Source organism: Podarcis vaucheri (genome assembly GCF_965113315.1).
Source record: "Podarcis vaucheri genome assembly, chromosome: 10".
Taxonomy (NCBI): domain Eukaryota; kingdom Metazoa; phylum Chordata; class Lepidosauria; order Squamata; family Lacertidae; genus Podarcis; species Podarcis vaucheri.
Window position 1 is genome coordinate 62736883 of NC_138748.1, and position 16139 is coordinate 62753021.

Here is a 16139-nt window from a genome sequence, read left to right on the forward strand (position 1 = left end):
TCTTTTATGCAATTAAATTTGGGAGTAATTGTTCTGTTAGTCTCTAAAATTATTCTAACGCATAAGAACCTTAAGAAAACTTTTGAAGCAGCCTCCTACAGAAGCTTCATATATACTTTATTGTAGATCTGTCTCTATGACCATAATGGCTGAACTGCAACATTTTTCAATGCTAAATGTCCCTGTGAATCTCTGCATTGTTGGCACAAGAAGAAGTAGATTGTTTTAAGATTGCTTACTGTAGCTTGCTTATTCCAGCTAATACTGGTAGTAGCAAGCCAGTAATATCTGATATAATGTTGAAGAACGTGCTGCTAGCAGGCTGCCTGACTGTTAGTGGGATTAATAACTTCATAATAGAGCAATTCATACTTGATTCTCATCCAGTTGAACACTTGCTTAACCTGGCTTATCATTCATCTCTTAACTTGGAACGTACCACTGATGAGAATCAGTCAGCAGCCACCTTTTCGTTATGTAGGTCCCTTTGCTCTGTGCAGAATAGTATTTTGAAACAAGCAAAGCTTGAGAAACATTGGCAAGGGTTGTATAATAGCCCTAGGTTAAAATGACCAGGAGAGCTTTTCACTATATACTTACTGGGCACATTGACCGCTTAGAAGCTTCTAAAGAAAAGTCAGCCCTGCTGGCCACCAAAGAATAAATAGCAGAGCCATTAATTATATAGGGTTGTCTACCCCTGTGTGGACAGGAAACAGCACATTGAGGGGATGGGGGGAACTACAGACTGTTCTAGGTATGATGCTCTAATGTAGGCATGATGGACCACAGGTTGACTCAAAATAGTTTCTGTGTTTTAGTGTGATTGATTAAACCAGCTTGGGATCGGAGCTACTCAACTTTATGGCCAAATGGGATAATATAATGCATGTTAATTGAATTGTATCGCAGTCTCTTTTCTCTAGTAACAGGATCGTAGCAGAGATATTTTCTGTGTATCCATGTGAGATACTGCTTTGGACATTTGCAGTGTTTGCCTAGAGATCCAGAGCTTAGATACTTTGCTATTCTTCAAGACACCAATCTTACCACTAGGTTTGAAATAGGCATGGAAAGTGCTGGGGCAAGTGATGCACACTAAGGTAAAATATCCTAATTTCACATAGATTCTAAGGAGGTCTGAACAGGCAATGAACACCAGAACATCACTGGGGCGTGTGATGTGCTGCTGCGGTTCTGGAAATGCCTGTCATGGCCAGGCAATTCACCACGATAGGGGATCTTTTGTAGAAGCCTCCAAAGCTATAAAAGCTACACACATACACACAGTAGGCAATTGCTATAAAGACTTATTTAGCGAGCTATGATAAAATGTAGTTCTAGTGCTATTATTATTATTGATGTACCCGACTACGACTACATTTTGTGGGTGTTATTCAACTAAGTTTTACATAGAATAGACGCATTGAAATGAATGGACATGAATAAGGTAGACCCATTAATTTTAATAGGTATACTTTGAGTAAAAGGTATTGGAATAGCATGCTGAGTTCTTATCCATCTATCCATCCTTCAGGGAAGTCTGATGTTTTATTGCTTTTTTATAATTATTATCATTAATTCTGTTGGAAGCCGCCCAGAGTGGCTGGGGAAACCCAGTCAGATGGGTGTGGCATTATTATTATTATTATTATTATTATTATTATTATTATTAATTTTATTCACCAGAAGGTCCCAGTGTAGGTTTCTGTATACAAAAATGTAAACCCATAACCCCAAAACAATCTGTGTTTTCAAATGCAAACTGGAAGATAATGCATGTTGGATTATCTAGGCAGTACAGGAAACTAACAACTTACATGTGTTTAAATTGTGTACATTTAGCTTTATGCACTTGCCCAAAATAAAAAATAAAAAATGGAAAGGGGGGCAGGTGCCTGGGAGAAAAAAGGCAGTCCCACCTACTATTGAACCCAATGTGTTTTGACTGTATATGATTCCTCTCTCTCTCTCTCTTAAATCTCAGATGGTACTGTAAGAGATGATTATCCTTTTTCATAGAAACTTCCATTCAGAACTGTCAGTGCCACCAGCAGAATTTTTTTTAAAAATCCATTGAGTTTTAAGTATAGGCTAGGATCTTATTTGCTTTTCAGGGTTGATTCCTGAAAATAAAGAAACAGGAGTAAGGAAGCATTTTGAGTACAACTGCCTTAGTAATACTTGGGGTTTGTGTTAATGCAATATTTCTCTCTTTACATTTTCAAGTTGGGGTACTCGGGTGGATTTGCCCTTTCAATAGTCTTAATCATATCATACAGGCTGCAATTAAAGCATATTAATTAGTCCTGGTAAAATATTTGACTTATTTCTGACAGAACCTAATTTAAGGGCATGGAGCCAATGTGCAATTCTAAAATCATATCAGGAGAAGGCTCATTGGTGTATGCATGAGTACACCAACAGAAGTTGATATTGACTACAGCTAACTTGTTAGAAGCAACAATTTTTCAGCTGGAGTGTCCCATTACTGCTCTACTGATCATTAGCCTCCAACACCGTATCTATTTGTAGGAACTAAAATATTGATTGAACCCTGCAAGATTCTTGTAATTCCGGTGAAAGATTCAAATGCAGCAGAATTTTGTACAGATCTTCTGCTCAAAAGTTTTTAGGGAATCCTTGCTAAACTTACTTGAATAGATTTTTTGCTAGAAAAGCTTGTGATTGAGTGCTCTGTATGCTTGCCTTTTGCTTTCACCTAGACTCCAGGGCCATTACTTTCTGTAACCATTTCAGTGAGCTGCCATAGTTTTCAGTCTGTACTGTCACCTGATCCAAGCATGCGCCAAAATACCCACCGTTTCTGGCTCCTGTCTGCTGAATCTGCTTTGCAAACCCTTAGTTTTTTAAGCTTTTGCTTTAGCCGGAACAAACAGGCGGCACCCTTCTGGAGTGTGCTGGACCCATGCCATCCTGCTCCCCCCCCAACTCCTCTATTGTTTATGTAAATCCTTAGCTTTACGTAAATGTGTAAATGCTCTGATGGCATCCCCATGTGAAATTGTGTGGCTCGTGTAAAAAAAAAAAAAACATGTCAGAAAAAATAGAATGCTCCACATTGCACTGCATTCCAGTGTTTTGTATGAACTATTCTTGCCATGTTGTGGTGTATTGATTTTTATTTATTTATTAAAGTCATTTTTATCTTTTTACATGCAAGGTAAGTTTGCGTATATTGTGTGTGAATATGCATTGCATTTTGTATATATACAAAGTTCTTTGGTTAACTTTAATAGAGGGGGAACTAAAATCCATTAAAACCTATGATGTTGTGGAAGAGAAATTCATTTCTTTTTTACCTTTTAAATTAAATTATGTATGAGAGGAGAAACTTTGTTTTAAAACTTTGTAGTTTGGCATGTGCTTTTCTGGATGCAGTGCAGCTGGTCCTGCTCCCATACACTACCTGTTAAGTGATCCTCGTAGTTCTTCTCTGCTAAAAGCTAGGGGGAAAAAACATTGGTTTGGCCATTTGTTATTGGATTCCACGTGGCAGTATGCCACATGGCGTTTAACCATGATCTCACAATGTTCTTTTAGGTCTGGTTTTTAGCCATTGAGTGGTTTTAACTCAGTGACCTTTCAGTAACTGGTGCTAGTCAAACATTGACAGTGAACAAGTGTTCACTATTGTGAAGACACTACAATCAAATAACACACATGAATGGAGCTCATCAGGATTTATTACTGTAGAGGTAGCAGGAATAGGAGATAACTTGTTTTTAAACTCTGTGAGCTACAGAATCCCACTTGTTAGCAGAAAGAAACAGGATGGGTCTATGGATCTAGTCTAGGGATCCTTCAACAGTGTTTCTGCCTCTTTCTTTTGAGCATTTTTTTTTACCACTCTGACCTTTTTTAACCATGTTTGCAATTTTCATATATTTGCTTGTGTTTTGATTTTTTTTGCTTGCCTTGTTATCTTCCCCACCCTCCCTCTCTCTTGTCTCATCTTCTCTGACCTGCTTTTCTGAACTTTCATTCAAACTTAATTATTTAGAAGGTTAAGCAATACTATCAGTAACTACATATGTTATATACGTTGAGACACAGTTACAACACAAAAGAGTGATGACACTTAGATTTTTAGAGTAAGTATTTTAATGTTTTCTTACTGTGGATCATTGTATAATTTAGGAAAAGCTGTTTTTCCCCTTTCCCCTCTTTTAAAACCCTTGCTTTTAGAAAGACATTTTCTCAGTTTCAATGCAGCAGTCGTGTTTTTCATTCACTATATAAAAACCCCCAAACCAAATTTAATTATAATCTCTTCCAGGAAGTGTCTTCGGACAGCGCTGGCCCCCGGCCTCTTAAGTGAGATGGGCGCACAACCCCAGAGTCGGACACGACTGGCCCGTACGGGCAGGGGTACCTTTACCTTTATCTTGCAAGCCCAGAATATTTTGTCCTTTTTCCTCAGTACCCCTTTAAGGCATGCTTAAGGAACTATGAAATCTCAGTTTTATTACCAAAAAGCAGCTTCTCATGCTACTTTCTAAGAAGTGCTTTTGGGATTACCACAAGTTTCAAAAATGGCTAGTCAAGCAGTGCAGGGGGCTGCCATTGGCGAGAGAAAAGCATTGAAAAAGCTCCAAGGAACTTGCTTCCCACTCCTCTGGACTGTTGCCTGGGTTCTCCACATACAGAATTTGAAGCTTGCAGTATAAGGTTAGATGAACATTTCCCCCATCAGACTCCATTTGTGCCTAGAAAGGTATTTGAGTGAGCTATTCACTTTCCATTGTAGGAGTCTGACCTGGTTTAGTTTTTGTCCTAAAAAGACCCCATCCACTTGAATAACTGATCCTCAGCTCTGATGTCTGGATAGAGTCTTAAGTCTGCCCTTGACTGGAGAATAGGAAAGAAATGGAAACAGCCAAAGAAGTGGGTGCACCTTGTAAATCTGTTTGCCTGCCTGTGATCCACTATGGCAGAAACTAATAGAAATTAATAGAATGCTAGGTTTAATAGAAATTAATAAAATGCTCCAAATTTCATTCTGGGAGATAAAAACGGGAGTTACAGATATATGATTACCGTACTTCTACACTTTTTAGTAGCTGATGGACTGATCTCACTATGCCGGCAAATGCATTTTTGCTTTACCAACACAGTACCACAGAATGCCAGTGATGTAACACCAGTATTGTTGGAGATATTAATTATAGGCATGTACACCAGCGTGGGTGCTTAAGATGCATATTAAATAGTTTAAAGATTCATATCTTTAAACGGTGGACAACTATTTCTTCTGAAGCATCTAGCTTTTGGTTCCCAGCTGGTCCTGGCTTCTTCTCAGTGTGGTAAGGGTTAAGCAGGATGTTGTCTGGACCCAGGGATGGCCTTAACATTAGACAGAATGAGGCAGCCATCTAACGAAGTAGATGCTGATGAGCGGCAATGAGGTGCCACAGCTATGAGTTCCACGATTCCTAAGCCGGCCGACTTCCCTCAGGTGTAATGGAGAATTCTGCTATTCTGCCTCCAGTGTTAAAGTAATATCCAGCTTCCATTCTGGTCAGCTTCTGTACATGGAGTGTATGGAGTACCATCTTGTCCTTTGCCTCAGGCAGCAAAATGTCTTGGGTCAGCCTTGTCTGGAAGTAAACTATAGTCGTACCTTGGATCCCAAATGCCTTGCGAGTTGAACGTTTTGGCTCTTGAATGCCGCAAACCCGGAAGTGAATGTTCTGGTTTGCAAATGATCTTTGGAACCCGAACATCTGACACGGCTTCCGATTGGCTGCAGGAGCTTCCTGCAGCCAATCGGAAGACGTGCCTTGGTTTCCAAACATTTTGGAAGTCGAATAGACTTCCGGAACAAATTGCATTCGACTTCCAAGGTACGACTGTATCTTGATTCATTACTAGATATCCTTATGCTCTTTAGAAGGCATGCCCATTTGAGTATTGGCAAGCTTTATTCTCAAACTTTTACACTATGAGCAAGGTCTACCTATTTTATCAAAATGATTCATTAGAGCCTTAGATAGTTAGGTCTTTTGAGATAGCCTACACATTACATGAGAAATGGCCAACCCTCCAAGTGTTCCTACACTACAATTCTTATTCCCTGTGACCATCAGTGGTGGTTGAGGGGCTGCGGGGAGCTGGAGTTCAGAAACACCTAGGGGACTGCAGGTCTTACATGGTTAGCTGCTAGCCTTCCATTTTGTGGGAGGCCTTGAGCCAAGCCCCACCACCATCACCCAAGATTTCACTCGAGCTGCCAGTTTTTCAGCCCTAATTTATAGCAGTATGCTTTGTATTCTTAGTTTAGTCACTGCATGCTTTTTTAAAAAGGCAGGGCCAGCCACACTTAGAATAAATATGGCTGTATGATGATATGGTTGTCATTATGGAGTCAGTGAAACTCATAAATGCATTCATTTTATTTCTCTTTATGGTGACCTCTTCTGAAATTGTGTTATGGAAAGGGAGTCCCCAAAGCCCTCTCTCCTTTATAAGTAAGCTTTCACAGTACATAGTAAGTCATTTTTGTTTGTTTGTTTTTGTTTATTTGCTTGTGTGTGTGCTCGCTGCTGAATGCATTTCTTTATTCTTAATTAGCAAGTCCTGCTCTTAAACACATTTTTCTTGAGAATTAAGATTGCTTTTGGATTTTTGGTTGTGTTGGGCTCCATAATAACCTCCACAAATATTTCTGCTGGTGCATGTGTAAGCCATTTGAAAAATAAATGAATTAAAGATTCTTGCTCTGAACACCTTGCTTGGGAGTAAGTTCTCTTTGCAATCATTGGAACCCACTTCCAAGTAAATCTGTTTTAAGACCAGGGTGCAAAAACAAGGTTTACCATCAGTGCATCCTCACAAATGTGTCATTTATGGTTACAGTGTTAACAAAATTGTTCTTTAAAATGAATGTTATACCTTGAGTTTTTGATTCATTTAATAAATGCCATTTTATTTACTAGCGTAAGACAACATCTTTCCCTTTTTGGTTGCAGCAGCAATAGGCTGTGTGTCTCATTTGATTATTTTTTTGGTTGTCATAACAATATGAAAACACAGACTGGTAGCGAAAGAATGGCTTAACTGTAAACTATGCCATATTCCACATTGCTTTTCATAGAATCATAGAGTTGGAAGAGACCACAAGGGCCATCGAGTCCAACCCCCAATAGTTTAAACCACTTTCAATAGAAAAAAAAAGTTGTATCAATTTGATATCATGGTTAGATATGCTCCAGGAAAGCTATTAAAAGAAAATACCTGGTGGAAATTATCAAGCATGAGACCATATGCAAGTAAAACAAAACAAAATAAAATTCATGCCTTTTTGAGACCTCTTTCCCAATAAAACACCATAATTGCCCATAAATCATTGGGGTTAGCAACACTTCACTATGTAAAGTGTGAAAACTGATTCCACCGTTTAAACTTAAAAAGTGCCATTAACACACATATACTTATGCAAATGTTATAATTACATTATAAGGGTGCAGTAATAATGAGTGGTGAACTCCTGGTAACAACAAATAATTGTTTTATGTTGTTTTTCATGTATACTGCTTAGGTTTTTAAAATAATAATAATAATAATAATAATAATAATAATAATAATAGGTTTATAATTTCTTCTAAATTAATAACAGAGCAATCCTAACCATGTCTGCTCAGAAGTAAGTTCTATTGAATTCAATAGGTCTTACGCCCAGGTAAGTGAGGTTGGTATTGCAGACTTTGTAACCATAGTGCATGATAACTGAGCAGCCTGAGCAGAAAGCACCACTTTTCACAACTCGTAAGAGTAGGCCAGACAAATGATTTACCAGTTCTGAGACTGCCCCAAGCAAGCTAGCTACATATCTAGACTTAGAGGAGGGGTTGATGAACTTTAGAATTAGATCAGCCACAAGGGGATTTTTCAGGATACTCACACTACAGTGGGTTGTTCAGTTTTCAGACACAAGCAGTGAGTGTCCACTATATATTTAAGTACCATCAGCCACAGTTTAATCATGCATGTGGAACTGTATATGAAAACAATCTGGCCACAGGCATCTATGCCTCCTTTAATTTAATACAATACAGAATGGTCTCAAGCTTAAAATTCCGATCTACGTAGTTAGCCTATGACTGAAAAGTGTCAAATCTTCTTGAAAGCCAAAATATGTTGCTGTGGACACTTCAGGATTTGTGGGCAAGGAACTTGGGGAGAATTTCTGGTTTGTTTGTTTTCTCAGTGAGCCACCCAGAGTCAGGTTTTCCGCACCAATCCCCTGGCTGTTTATTGTTATATTTCATCCATAATCCTGTAAATCTTGCGTTGCTTGTTTCTTGACTACTGTCTGACTACTGTTCTCCAGTCCCCGCTTATATATACATATCTGTATCATAAGCATGATGTTTTGGAATTGCAACACAGCCAGAGTTTTATGCCATACTTTGTGAATTTGGATGGCATATACTGCCTCATTGGACATCTTTCTTTGCATGGCACTAATTTTTCACCAGTTATTACATTATCATATGTAATAATGAAATATTGTGTGTGAGTGTTATTAAACGTATCCCATAGGCCACACACAAGGGTAAGCTTGTCTCTCACACCTGTAGTTCAGCGCTGAAACCTGTCCTCAGTTTGAGAACTTCAGTCTTTCTTTTGAAGGAGGCTAGTGACATTGTGCCCTAGAAATCATCAGAACACATTTTGCAGAGATGGTTCTATGTATCTAGAGATAAATGGGCATCTAAAGGTCCTGAACTGTCTTGCCACCTACAGAAGTGAGGATTCTGGTTGCTTGCAGTTGGGGTCTCAGTGACCCCCAAAACCAGGTTATTTAGTTTTGCACAAAAATAGCTATGATACAAAAATGGTTTTGCTTTTTCACAAGAAAAGTTCTAATTGAGGGGTGGGGTTAAACAGTTCAGGGTTATAAAGTGGCGTAGTACACCTGTGGGGGTACTATTGACCCTTGATCCCATCTGTGATGTTGGTAGAAGTTGAGTTACTGATTAGTCTGTTACGAAAATAGACAGAACATTTCATCCTCTATGCTCCTTTCTGGTGGACAGAAGATTTTCTGGGCTAAGCATCTGCAGCTATGGCCAACAACTAAAATTATAAGCAGCTTTGTGCAGGATCATTTTGACCTCTGGCGCTGTGTGCATGCCTCAAAAGCTGTAAGGGTCAAAACACTGATTTCCCCTCTCCCACTGTTAAGAAAGGAAGGCCTAAACATGGCAATTTACACATTGTCATAGTTAAGGACCAGAAGTGAGGTCCTTATTTTGCCCTAATGGGCAAGAGGGTGGCTATTGGCTATGACCAGAGGCTGAGGGAGAAGGACTACCTGGAATATGGAGTTGTAGAAGACTGACACAAAAGTTTTATGGTTTTTGCTCTCAGGGTGTATTCGAAAAACAAAACACCATCGATGGAGAATTACATATAGCGATGGGGGCTTCTATACACAAACAACAAGCGTTAAGCTCCACATTTCTTGGTATCCTGACTATGGAGTTTTTGAAAGTGATGCCCAGAGAGGGAGGAAACCACAATGAGTGTGATCTCTTTAACATTGAGATTTGGTGACTACGGATGTTCTTACAGTGGGATTTGAGGTAGATCCTGGTAACAGAGGCTACTGCTCTATTTTAGTCAAGAAATAAATACGCACATATAAGGTTAGATAGGTAATGAGTGTAGCTCATAGCCACAACGTTCCCCGGTGCAGGCAATGTTGGACAAAGTAAATCCATAAAAATCTTGGGTTTTTCTAAGAAGTCAAGTGAATCAACAAGGTTTCAGTTCATGAAATCAGCACTACAAAGGAATAAGCAAGGTTACCTAATCAGTATAGAGATAGGCTGATAGGAAGCAAAAACAAAGTTGTCAGGCGCTTGGGACAGCTTGAAAGCTAAATTATTCTTGATCTTTAGCCACAAAGTTTTACATGCTTGTGTTAGTGCAGAACAGTGACTGATTTTTGCTTTATCTTTCAGATGACCCAGAGACACGAGATGCATGGTGGGCCGAAATACGACAAGAAATTAAATCCCATGCAAAGGCACTGGGGTGTCATGCTGTAGTGGGCTACAGTGAATCAACTAGCATTTGGTAAATCACTTATATTTTTGTAATGCTTTTGAAATGAGTCCTGAATCATACAAGCAGCATGTGTGGAAGGAGAAGAAATTACTGCAGGAAGCAGTGTGTAGGCAAAGCTGAGATAGGCAGTGAGAATGCTTCAGACAATGGTGCAGAAAACAGGCAGAGAGGCAGGAACACCCTTTCTGGCGCATGCCAAAGATGCATCACTGTGATGTGTTTCACATGCCTATCAAAAACCTACTTGTTCAGGCATTTCCTGATTCTTGTTTTTTAGACTGCACTGCTTGGTAGTTTGTTTCAGTATTCTGGTTCTGGATTCTTTTCAGTGATAATGTCTTTTTGTGTTGTTATTTTTAATCTAAACCTTGCAGTTTTACGTTTTTTACTTTGAAAATCACTTAGATTTTTGAAAAAAAAATTAATTGGTCTATAAATTAATGGAATAATTGAATAAATAAATATAGCAACAGAACTGTAGGAAGCTTCCATTACTCTAGTATTGACTGCTGTTTCTTGTAGATGGAGCAGAACAATTAATTAGATCCTTGTATTTACAGGAGAACATAGTGCACCCTAGGGTGGCGCTGTGGTCTCAACCACTGAGCCTCTTGGGCTTGCCGATCAGAAGGTTGGCGGTTCGAATCCCCGCGACGGGGTGAGCTCCCATTGCTCGGTCCCAGCTCCTTTCAACCTAGCAGTTTGAAAGCACGCAAAAAAGTGCAAGTAGATAAATAGGTACCGCTCTGGCGGAAGGTAAACTGTGTTTCCGTGTGCTGCTCTGGTTTCGGTGTTCCGTTGTGCCAGAAGCGGCTTAGTCATGCTGGCCACATGACCTGGAAAAACTGTCTGCGGACAAACGCCAGTTCCCTTGGCCTGTAAAGCAAGAAGAGTGCCATAACCCAGAGTCATCTGCGACTGGACTTAACTGTCAGGGGTCTTTTACCTTTTTTATAGTGCACCCTTGCTTAGGCTTCACAACCTATGGGAGGATTTTATGTGTTCTCTTGTCCCCAGATCATTCTTTGATCAATGCTGCTTGGAAAGAAATGTCTTCTTTTTGAACTGGGTGGCCAACTATCTCTAAACTTCACAGCAGTAAAAGTTCACTCATTCAACATGTTTGGGAAAATACGCCAGCAACAGTTCTAGTGTATATTGGTAGAATAGAAGTGGGGAGCCTTTTTGGCCCAGTGGGTCAGATCTTTATCTCCCCTACTGGCCAACTTGGATTGGGTGGGTGGGATAGACACCTGTCAATCATCTGTTGATGAGAAGAGAGTGCAGTCCTGCTGGCTGCAGAGGGCTGCCTCACCTTTCCTGAATGCTGTAACTATATTCTTCAACTTGGGCTATATAGCTCCAAAAGGGTTTGCTCTGAATTGGTTTCATAATTGTTGTTTTGACTTGTACTAAATAGGATGCTTAAAAATGCATATAATCAAAAATGTGGCTTTATCATCTTCTTTTCTTTTCTATAGTGAAGAGGTCTGTATTTTGTCTGCATCTGGCACGGCAGCTGTACTGAACCCTAGGTTTCTCCAGGATGGCACCACGGAAGTCTGTTTGGAACAAAGGTTGTCATGGCAGCCTGGCTACTTTTCCATAGGGTCAGAGAAGGGAGAGGTTGATTTTTTTCCTCAAAACCAGGATAGTTCTTCTCTATTAGGGTAGGTTACCAGTGTTACATACAGTACAGGATGCGGAGCCAACCACTTTACTGATTTTTCACTAACAACAACAGAAGTTGTGGAGCTCTGCACCAAATCTCTAGCCTTATTGTTTTCAAATTTCTAACAGCCTCAGCAAGGTAACACATTTGACTACTAACCACATAATGCAAATCTTTTCTTCCTCTTTGCCACTCCTTCCTTTTCTGCTTCTCATAGCACACTGCATACAAGTGACCCCCTGTGTCGTTTCACTGCATAAGCTTGATGATAAATGTATCATGTGGCAATTTGCCTCTCTTGAAATATTGACGAAATCTTTTGAATGGGCATGGGTAAATTTAACTCTTTAAAAATGTCAACTAAAGTTCATGAAACGTCAGAGGTATTAAGCCTGAGAAAATTAGCTAGAGCTGATGGCATTGAAGCACGACTCATTCTTCAACGTGGCACCATCTAGTGGTTTAGGACACAGGTGCTTTCCAATACAGCAGGCTGTATTGATAAAAAGTTTTTGCTTGAGGTTAGACTAGAAGGCAGCTCCCACTTTCTCCCAGAAGCCAGTATTTCCCCTGCCTCCCTGCAGGCCTATAAAATACTGTAATGTATACCTGTCGTTACATCATTGCATCTTGGTACATTCCCACTCCCCTTTGTTTCCTCATTGCCTTGCAAATATTAGTGGATTAAACTTTTACTTAAATAAAGTACATCTTAAGCCAGTTCATCATTAGGGATCAATAGCATTATGTCTGCACCTAACCATTTTCCCTCTGTGCCCTCATAAAATAGTGTATATTGTTATCCCTCCCCCAGTATATAAAAAATTATCAAATAAATACAAAGATGGTAAGCACCACGTTTTGAATATAATATGTGTATATGCTGTTCTTTTCAGTGGGCTCTATTGCAAGAGATGTTCTTGTTGAATTTTATTTTAAAGCTGTTGTTTATACAATCCATCCCTTCCATTAGACAAGATGAGTTTGTTTCAGTGCTTCTGAAGGGAAGGTGTTTTACGTCTAACTTTTGCTGCTTGGGTTGTACCCAGTTGTTTATATGATGAAGCTTTGATATGCAAATTGTGTTATCAGAATTCCAGTTTTTTTATGCCGAAAGCATCAAATTGGTCCACTTGCTCAGCTGAAAAATCCTATCAGTGCAAGGTACAGCGAAGATGTGTGGTAGTTTAAAAATAAAGAAGAGGGATAAGGTGTTATATGTGCAGATAACAATATAAACTACCATGTCCTGTGATTTCATTTGCTTATCCCCAAAACATATACCCCACCTTTTATGAAATATTCAGTGCAGAATATTTTGAGATTTGCAAACAGTAGCTCTCCATGTTCAGATTACGCTGTAGCTGTCAGAAACACGAGACAATACATACGTTTAGGTGCTCCCTATTTCCCCAAGAGGTAAGAAGTAATGGGGTAGTATTATGGGTTTTCTTTGGATCAGGAAAATGACGTTGGGTGTTCTTGCCATAATGAGTTTTATTTACAAAGATGCGGGCAGAGTATAGAACAAGCAAAACAGACTCCTAGAGGAGGCAGCACAACTGTTAATCCTGCATCAGACTCCCAAAGAGAACAGCTGCACCCCAAAGTGCTTTGCCTTTTGCTGACTCACTGCTCTCATGCATTCGATCTCTGCTCAAATTCAAACTGCCAGAACCTGTTGTAAAGGTGCCCAAATGAGTGTTATGTTCCAAAAACAAGATCCCTCAGGGTACAGTCAGGTCTTTGTTAAGACAAAGGCAAAGCCATAGCCATATATTTGCTCATTCTAATCAAAAACAGTCCATCTTATTACAGTACTGTGTTGCAATTGTCCCTCTGATTTATGCAACTTGGTTTTTTCCGTTGTACTGGGCTTTTTTATTCTTGTTAAGACTGTAACTCTATAGAAGCTTGACTTTTAACATTGATAAAATCAAGTATTCTACCATTAGTTCCCATGTATTCCAGCCTTGCCTTGCATATACAAGCATACCTTAAAAAGGAAGGAGGGAGGAGAACAAACTTATACAGCGTCCCTGCCTGATCTCTTGAAAGCAATTTTGACTCACTACGGGTGACAGGTGTGTGACTGTTTACCAGCTCAGTCAGTTGCAAGGACCATAAAAAGAGAACAAAAGTTGACCACCACAATGTATGGGTTCTGTTAGTGCCTGCATGGGTCAGTTTTTTTAAAAAAACACACAGTAAAATACAATATTTATATTTCACAAGATGGTGTCTGATTGGTAATATTAGATGTCTCACAATCTCATTTTTTAGGTTAGAGGAAACATCACCTCTGGGTTGTGGCTTTTGCCACATACCATACGATGAGCTCAACATGCCATTCCCTGCTCACCTCACTTACTGCTGTAACTGCAGGAAGCAAAAAGTCCCTGATGTTCTTTTCACAACAATAGATTTGCCTGTGGATGCACTGGTGGTTGGGAAAGGATGTCTCATTCAAGCCAGGTATCTTTCTGCCAGATTTGCTTTGCTCTCTGTTTTGACCTCTCTGTTTGTTTTAAAGAGCAGGATACAGTTATCAGTGTTAGTAGCGCTGGCCCCTTTAGCAGCATCTGAAAGTTTCCTTTTACCAAGAGCAGGGCTACTCTGGAAAAGGGAAGGCAAAAAATGAATTTTAGTCTGGACGCTTTTTGTCAAGACAAGCAACTTGTTACTTCTGACACATAATTTTTTTTGCTTACAGCTTAAGCACATTTTCTAGGAAGGAGGTACCATTTAACTTGGCGATACTCCCTTCTGGGTGGAACTTGCATTTCCCCCTTTTTTAATTTACATATTTAGTAGATAATGCTGCCCATAATTCTGTTGCTGGTAAGCTTTAAAACTCATCTGTCAGACTGTGTTTTTTTAATCTAGTCCTTTGTTTTTGTTCAGACCTTCTAGTTTACCTGTTAGACCTTTGCTAGATTCAACCCATTTTACCTATAGCTTGGCATATCACTGATTGTGGTGGGGAGCCTCGGGAATCATGCTTTTATAGAAAAGGGCATTTTTTTGGTGTTAAAATTCTTAGCCATTGCTAAGAGACTTTTCATATAAGACCAGGCCTACCACTCTGGATAGTATTCAACTAGGTTTGCCTCATGGTAGATGCATTGAAATTAATGGAACTAGCTTAGTCATATACATTAATTTCAGTGGGACAACTCCAACTAAAACATAGTTGAACATGACCCTTTGTGTTTTACTGTTCATCCCAATAGGTTGTGTCGGCTGAAAAAGAAAGCGCAAGCCGAAGCAAATGCAACTTCCATCAGTAATCTGCTGCCATTTATGGAATATGAAGTACACACTCAGCTGATGAACAAGCTAAAACTGAAAGGAATGAATGCTCTTTTTGGACTGAGGATTCAGATCACAGTAGGAGAAACAATGCTAATGGGTTTGGCAGTAAGTTTTTCTGTATTTATTTTGGGGTTCTTTTATTCCCTTTTCTGGAGAGCAGTTAAAATAAAATAAAACCCACATAATGAAAACAACACCTCTATTTAAATTAGAATATCCCCATAGCTGCTTACTCCTGGTCACTGGATGCCAGTACAAAGAGGAATTTTTTTTACATTTCTTCTAGAAATTATAGAGGATCAGACTTTGACTGAGATAGTCAGGCAAAGTCTTATTGGTAGCCATTATGTTCTCTAGAAAGTGGCAATCTTCCACAACCAAATAGTTAGGCTCTATAATCAAGTTGGCGCTATTTGGCAGTTAGGCCTTCCAAAATTATGGAGCACATGCATTCAGGCATAGTGTTCTGCACAAGGACATGCATTGTCCTATTTACACACATGTTATAAAGAAAGTAAAAATACATGTTATAAACAAAGTAAAAAAGAAACAAAGTATGGGCTATTTACATTTTGTGCAAGCATACGTTTTTCTTTTCATTGCAATTAAATGAGAAAAGCATTTGCTGTGCCTTACTTGAAACTTGGTCAAGCTACCAGTAAAGCATACAGAATTGACTCAGAAGGTGGGTGTATTTGGCCTACAGGCAGCCAGCTGGCCTTCCATGCTTTAAGAGAAGCGGGCTCCACAGTTGGTGAGCAGCCACCTGGAATGCCTCAATACTTTTCCATGATGGTAACTGCACAATTAAATGGATGGTACAATCTAGTCTTAGTTGTGATGCTTTTTTGATTATGCGCTGTTTAGTCTTTCTTCTAAACTGCCATGGAATATGATTGAAGGGCAGTATAAAAAGTACCTATTATAAATAAATGATGACACCAAAAGGAGAAGGTAGTATTTAAGATATGTATTTAGTTGATTAAATGTATTTCTGGGGATGAGGGAAGATTATAGGTTTGGGAATGGCAGACTTCAGTGGACTTAAAGTTTT

At 39.3% G+C, this 16139-nt stretch overlaps 1 protein-coding gene across 32 annotated transcripts in view; it reads left to right on the forward strand.

Annotated features, from left to right (window-relative positions):
* C2CD5 (C2 calcium dependent domain containing 5) overlaps positions 1–16139 on the forward strand; it is a 90925-nt gene that overhangs the window by 44913 nt on the left and 29873 nt on the right. For 14 of the 32 annotated variants that reach the window (XM_082238714.1, XM_082238736.1, XM_082238745.1 and 11 more), the window contains 5 exons: positions 6462–6491; positions 9993–10107; positions 11580–11768; positions 14054–14245; positions 15004–15190. In XM_082238714.1, coding sequence (XP_082094840.1) covers positions 6462–6491; positions 9993–10107; positions 11580–11768; positions 14054–14245; positions 15004–15190 — 713 coding nt within the window. The remainder of the gene's footprint in view (positions 1–6461; positions 6492–9992; positions 10108–11579; positions 11769–14053; positions 14246–15003; positions 15191–16139) is intronic. The other 18 variants (XM_082238729.1, XM_082238730.1, XM_082238733.1 and 15 more) reach the window with 3 other exon arrangements.